Source organism: Empidonax traillii, unplaced genomic scaffold, assembly GCF_003031625.1.
Source record: "Empidonax traillii isolate 1590-97213 ecotype Southwest subspecies unplaced genomic scaffold, ASM303162v1 scaffold250:size724861, whole genome shotgun sequence".
Taxonomy (NCBI): Eukaryota; Metazoa; Chordata; class Aves; order Passeriformes; family Tyrannidae; genus Empidonax; species Empidonax traillii.
Window position 1 is genome coordinate 335,955 of NW_020955443.1, and position 7,351 is coordinate 343,305.

General features: G+C 38.1%; 2 protein-coding genes across 2 annotated transcripts in view; both read right to left on the reverse strand.

Annotated features, from left to right (window-relative positions):
* The window catches only part of POLN (DNA polymerase nu), a 109,317-nt gene that overhangs the window by 97,022 nt on the left and 4,944 nt on the right, over window positions 1–7,351 (reverse strand). The window lies entirely within an intron of this gene.
* HAUS3 (HAUS augmin like complex subunit 3) overlaps window positions 787–7,351 on the reverse strand; it is a 9,822-nt gene continuing 3,257 nt past the window's right edge. Inside the window, exons 2-4 of the mRNA XM_027889075.1 lie at window positions 4,233–4,669; window positions 2,375–2,603; window positions 787–1,073 (exon numbers count right to left, since the gene is read on the reverse strand). Of these exons, the coding sequence (XP_027744876.1) occupies window positions 807–1,073; window positions 2,375–2,603; window positions 4,233–4,669 (933 nt within the window). The 3' untranslated portion in view covers window positions 787–806. The remainder of the gene's footprint in view (window positions 1,074–2,374; window positions 2,604–4,232; window positions 4,670–7,351) is intronic.

Below are 7,351 nucleotides of genomic sequence, written 5' to 3' on the forward strand. Positions count from 1 at the left end.
AGTTATCACACCATAAAAGCCTATTTAGTTCCATTGATATATTAGGAAGCTATACAAAAATTTGATAAACAGGCTAACAATGCACATGAAAGCAGAAGTATGAAAGTATCAGCACTCTGAATTGAAATGCCTATCATTATAAATTACAGAGCAAACTCAGAAGTCCAAAAGATAAGTTCAAAATTCTTCTTCTTTGACAAGCCCAGTATAAGTATGGACTGATTTCAATGGAGAAGACAGGTCATAAGTTAAATTAGGAGATGCTGGAATGGTCTTAAAACAGATGGTCTTGGTAGCTAAAACAGATTCTGGTACCTATTCCAACACATTTTTAACAAAACCAAATCTTCTTAGAACTGTAAGGGAAACAATCATGGAATATCTGCCTTGGAGAACTCTCCTCTTCACTATGAGCACATTACACTCATGTTCCAAAATCTGGAATGCCTCCTCCACATTTATTTTGTGGTTCACAGTCAGAGGTTCTCAGCATGCAAGAAAACTTAAGGGTATGAAATGCTCCTTTTGGTGCCATGCTGTGTGCAGCAGAAAGGAACCTACAGGCCAGGAGAAGGGCAGCCTGAATATAATTCTTTCAAATAAACAGTGCATTACTTTGTATCCAAGAGCTGTGACAAAACTGAGATTGAACTCGGCAGGTAGATGCCCAAGCAGCACCCAATGCACTGGTAACAAACACACTGCAGGACAGGTAAGTGTCAGCCTGGACAAGCTCATGTTTATTATTCCACAGACTTGTAGACAGTTTACACTAAGGTCTTCCTTTCTTAGGAGTACACTGGAGTTTAGACATTAGGAACTCCACCGGTTGTGAAATTCTCATCTTCCAGACCACTGGCTTTAGCTTGAGACTGCTGCTCAAGATTCTCCACCATCTCCTTCAAGTGATCTTCATCTTTGAAAAAATACACATACAAGTCTCTTTCCATCTGTTGCAGCTTGTTGGACTCCAGAATGCTTTTCTTCGACTTCAGATCAGCAACCAGATCCATAAGGAGTTGATTTAGTTTATTTATATCAACTTCCAGTTGATGAAACAGCTCAGTAAGTTCCTAACAAAAAATACAAGACAAAAAATTAACACTTTTATATTATTAATACATTAGCTGAAATAGAAATACAAAAGTTTTTTTCTGCTTTAGGAAGCCACTTTCGTTTGTAATTGAAAAGTAATCACAAAAAAAGACATAAACAAAGGTGGGAAGGGATTCCATTCAATTTTTGAGCTCCATGTAAAGGAAATCACTTCAGGTTATGAAGATGTAATTTCCTTTGCTGGTTGACCAGATGATTTAAGACCATAAAACCTGACCTAGACAGATGAGTGAATGACGTTTTCAATCAATTAAAAGTCTTCATTGCTAGTCAAATTTTAAAAGGGAAAAAGAGACCACAACAAAAAAGCCAAATCAATTTCACAATTAAATCATTAATTACCAGCTACAATTTTCCCAACTGGTACTCTTATGATAGTTCAGTATAAGCAGACTAGTCATCTACTTACACATTATTTCCTTATTAAAGGAATTACTCTCCTTGAGAAACAGTAGCAGTAAAAAGAGATGTCACTATGTTTTAAGAGGCAATTTGAGTCAACAGACAAGTATTTGATCTAATAATGTATACTCCCCACATACGCACTGTTCCAATTACAGTTTCATTTTTTAATAAAACCTGTTCTATATGTTGCGAATTCACTTGACTGATGAAAGTTAAATATATTTTTATGTAATTAACAAAGGAAGTATTACATAACAGGAGATTTCCCTCAATGCATTTTTGAAGTATCTACAATGATTTAAAAACCATAACAAGTAGCATTTAACAAACCCTATTCCCATTTAAAGGATGATCTAAACCCAGTGCCTGGGAGCTGTGTAGCAGGATTGTCCTACTACAACTGTCCTTCAAAATCCTGTTATAGTTATTTTGTCCAAATGAGCCAGGTTTTTTAAGGGGTCAAACCGTTCTACTGGGGTGCTACAGGTAACAGGGGAGAAAAAAGCCCATCTGAAATAAAGAGAAATTTAAATGAGTTTTCCAATTACACCCTATCCAGACAACATATTTCCCACATCACAAATTGACAGGACTGCACATGCCTTTGAAAGAAAATAAGTTAGATGAAACAATTTGCTCAGACACAAAAAAATTATTACCTGCCAGCCTTTACAAAAATCCAACATTTGCCAAGAACAATGTAAATAGAGAGTCCATCATCATTATGCTAATAAATTTGTTGCTGACAAGTGGGGACAGTTTGTGTGTCTACAGCCTTCACACTACATTTTTGTCAGGGAAAGAACATGACACACAATATTGTAATAATTTTAATGGCTCAGTAAGGGCTTACCGGGCTACGGAGCTGTATCTGATTTCCTCCACAATACAGAGAATCACGAAGGGCATCTACATCTCTTTCCAGGCTGGACAAAAGGAGAGACTGCTCTTGAGAAGACGCTGCTATCTGCTCTTGTACCGTAGCACAGTCTTGCTTTAACTTCTGAGCCATCTGCTCCAGGTTTTTGTACGTTTTAAATAACTGCTGTTTGTTATTTCCTCCTTCTAGGAGCTGATATAGCCTGTAACAAGTGAAGTAAGACACACAAGCATTTTTAAGTTTCCTAAGCACTCTGTCATCATTAGTCAAGAGAAGATGGCCATGCTGAGAATTCAGAGGACTAGTAAAAGGTAATATTGCTCAGGGTTCTCTTACTACACTGCTGTATCTCCCACTGATTTCATGATTCTATCTATACACAGTTAATGATTAACAGGAATCCAAAATATCGCAATATTAAATTAGTAGCAATGAAATTCAAAGTAACAGTTAGTAAATACATAATGAATGCAAATAGAAGTTGACAGTGTGCTTTTGCCAACTATTTCCCAACTCTTCAAGAACTGCAAAATAAGGTGTTTTTTTTTTTGAAGTGCTGAAAAAAAGCAGACTTCAATGGCCAATAAGAACAATCTTTGTAACATTTTCAAGCCTACTGGTGTATTTCCTGTTTTCTATGAAGAGACTGCTAAGAAATTCTCCAGATAGTTACAAGTCATGCAAAAGACAGCATTTCACACTACACCAAACTTACAAAAAGTGCCCTTATATTGCATCAGGAATAGGCCGATATGATCATAGGTAACTCTGCTCAAGTGTTACTACCAACTCTGCATAATAAAATCTTCAGGAGTTGAGCCCTAATATAAAATCAGATTGCTTTAGTAAGAGCAGGAGCTATATTTCAAAAGTAACTGAGTTTCTTTTGCATGTCTTCTGCTTACAAACATTTTAAAGTTTTTTACTCTTTCAACTTCCCTTCTCTTTTTTTTTTTTTTTTTTTTTTTAAAAAAAAAAAGTGGAAAAAGTAGCCAGACAACATTCAGTGACTTGGAAACTTTATAATAAACCTGAACAAAAATGTTACAAGTTGACAATGCAAACATACAATGTGAGCAAAATTAATGCTGCCTAATTAGTCCAGTTATTCACTATGCCAAACCATACTCTGCTATCATTTGGCAACTGTTAAAAAACCCCAACACCTAAAGCTCCATTCTAAAGGAGGGGAAGTCTGACAGTAAGACACTTGTAATTATACAATACACCTCATCAAAAGAACAGCAGCCCAGCACACATCCCTGGCTGCATCACCTGAGCTACAAGGAGAATTAACTACTTAGTGAAAAATCAGACTCCTCCATGGATGACAGGACACTCAAACCAGATGGAAATCAAGCAGTAAAAATGAGCTGAACACATTTCATGGACTGAAGGAGTCATTCCTCTCTCCTACCACACAGGAGTTTTTGCCAGCTCAGCTGACGAGGCCACACATCAAACTGAGAAATCACTGTTATTAACGTCTGTCCTTCTAGAGTAGCTCTCAGGAGGTCCTACATCAGAGCCCCATATAAGACAGGTTTGGCTTTGAGCATTCATTATGTTCTGGATACGGCTTAGGAACAGTATTAAAAAGATTGATAATTAAACAGTTTTTCCTCAGGCAAATGTGCAAAGAATTTCAAAGGACAAGGAAGAAGCAGGTTTCGTATCTTGAAGACTTCAGTTCTTGAGAACTGAAAATAATAATTAGCTACAGCAAGTACCCAAGAACTTCACAATAGGAAAGGCTTAGTTTGCCTAAGTCTTCATCTCCCCAATATTATTTCAAAGCAAGTCAAAGTTCAATAGTGACCATAACACTTACCTGCAAGCGAAACCATCCTCTGGACTAATAATGTCTTTCGGCTTTGCAGGTTGAATGCGCTCAGTTATGGCCTGTAGTCTCTGCTGCAACTCATCAGTGCTCTTCTTCAGAGATTCTACCAAATTCTCAAGCTGACAGCTGATCTCCTGGTGCTTCTTCATCTCCATTTTACAGCCCAGCTCAATAAGTTCAAACGATGTTTTCTGTCTTATCAAGTGCCTGCACATTTCATCTTGTCTTGCAGCGTAACAGTCCTGCTGGGCAATCTGATGATCCAAGTAGGTTCTCAGCACAGGCTCAGTCAAAAGTTGTGCTTTCTCTTTCAGAAGGGGAAGCAGCTCCTCGCTGTTTATCTGAGCTATATCTCGTTTAATTGTTGAAATTTCATCATTTAAACTAGATATTTTGGCATCAAGGTTTTCTTGTTGTCCAATATCCTGCATAAAACAAAATATCTGTCATTTTCTTCAGTTACCTCCAAGCCACTTTCCTAACATTCCTTCAGTTCACACAAGGTTCATGTGCTTATGTTACATCTACTGTGAAATTAAATGAAAACTCCACAAGTAGTTTTACAGAACTTTACAACATAAGGCAAATACAGATGTACATAAGTAGATATCAAATAAATATATTTCAGTAAAAGGTAATTTTGTTCAATTGCAGGGTCAGGACAGTTTATTGTGCTAAAAATAGAAGAGTTGCATTTTACTCAGCACCCAGATTTCAAACATGTCTAACTGAAATCTCATATGCAAACATAATTATTTATATTCACTGGATGATCAACACTGCTGGCAGAATTAATCCTTTTCAAATTACTCTAATCAATCAAGTCCTATATACTAGTCACTCATAAATGAAAATATACAAACTGACATGATGCCTCAAGTAATTCCATGAGTGGCATAAGCGAACACCATTCCCTTCATTATGGTTTCTTCACAAACTCCAGTAGCCACATCTGCCTGTCACTCACTTGTTGAGAGACTTCTGGGGCTTGAGCTATCAGATTCATTTATTTGGTACAATTTCTTGAGTTTCAAAAGAGTCAGTGAACTAAAACCTTCTGAGCTTATGCTACACGATATAAACAGGAATATATTTACCATACTGACTCCTCAGTACCATAAAATTGTAACCAAAGCTAAGATTTCGTCTATTGTACAAACAACAGAGAGTCAATTCTAATTCAAAAATTCAAAGCCAAACTAAATTAGAAAGGTACTACTAAGTTCTAGGGGTTTTAAGTTGGTAACTCTGGAAAGGAGATTTAAAGGTACCGTGCAGCATCCATGACCCCCATGTGAGACCTGTGTTACAGGACCCTATTCAACACCCACCACTCAGTGGGGTTGGCAAGTGCCATCATTCATCTCGTTAGAGTGGGACAGCGGAGCCTGCAGGACAGGAATCTGTAGAGCTGTGTAGTAATAATGGGGCAGGGAATTTCCCAAGAACACAGACTTTATCTGAAGGTCTTGCAACAGGTCTTGAATGCAGCAGGACATGAGGTTATGGATGAGCAATTGGAACACTTGTTTTTATGCATGCTTTGTAACCTTTGAGAGTAACAGAGCCTGATATAGGGACAAAGGAACAACGATGGCAATATTATAATCTAAATTTGGACACTCCGAAAATATCCTGTTTTAGACTTGCTGGACAACCTCTCTGGGGAGAAGGAAGATATATCACCTGCCGTTTCTATCTGTGCTGCTGATCAGCCTGGATCATATTCCCTGCTGACAGGGGGTTTAGGACCTCTGGTGAGAGGTCTGTCTTCTACCTTTACTCGTGGTAATCTCCTGCCTTTAATCATGCTGATTTACCTCCAACGGGGAATTTTACCCCCAAAAATCAGCGCCCAGTCACTTCCCCCCCTCACGGTGTGCCACCATGGCAGCCTCCCCTCTCCCTCCGAGCTCCACAGCTGCCAACATGTTTGGGCTGAACTTCAACCACAAAATCAAAAGAAGAAGAAAACGGAGGAAAAAAAAAGGGGGGAGCTTAAATGCATGAATCATCTAAAGAATGGACACACAGCATTGGAACCACTGAATCTATTTGATAATTTGAGTGCCTATACCTTTGTTCTTGGCAATTTAAAAAAAGGGAAGTTATTTATACAGTGTGTTTTGTGCTTTAAAAAAACAAACACCTAGTCCTAGATACATGTGTACAATTAGATGCCCTCACACACATGCTATAGTCCAGATTTAGAGAAAAAAGTTCAGAATAATACCAAAACTGATGAAAAAAAATGTTAAAACTTCAGACTGATTGACTGATTTACGGTTGTGTCAGGGACCTGAGTCACGTCTGAGACACTGCCAGAGTTGGGCTGGATTGTGCTCGTCCCTGTGGCATGGGAAAATATTGTATAGTTTCACTGTTGGAAATACTGAACCTTGGAAAGAGAAACAATAGTTTAGGGTAACTGGTGGGAACTTGACTTTGGTATGGAGTTGGTATCATAAGCCACTGTGGTCTCGGTTCACGTGCTTGGCCACGCGTGAGGCAAAGTCCCAATTGGAGAATTCCACTCCTGTGAGGGGGATACAAGAGGTGGTTCTGGGTTGGATGGGGGGCGATGTACACTGCTTTGATCAGGGGACACCCTGACAGGGGCATGGCCTGCCAGCCCCTCCCGCCAAGCACTGTGCTCCATCTCCTCCTCCTGCTCAGCAGCTTCTCAGAAATTATGGGGTCGGTGTGTATGGAATGCTATTGTAAGTATTAGGATAAATTGCTTTGCTTACACCCTTTGTGTCTCAGTGTTTGTGATTTCGGGAATCCTCAGGAATCCAGAACAATGCCAGATTATTTGTTGTCTTAAAATATGTACATGGAGTTTGTTTCGATATGTGTTTAAATCTTCCTTGAAAATACAACTGATAGAAAACAATGCAACAAAGGAATAAAAGAAAAAAGAAAAAAAGAAAAAAAAAAGAAAAAAGAAAAAAGAAAAAAAGAAAAAAAAAGAGAAAAGAGAAAAGAGAAAAGAGAAAAGAAAAGGAAAAAAGAAAAAAAAAGAAAAAAGAAAAAAGAAGAAAAAAGAAAAAAGAAAAAAGAAGAAAGAAGAAAGAAGAAAGAAGAAAGAAGAAAGAAGAAAGAAG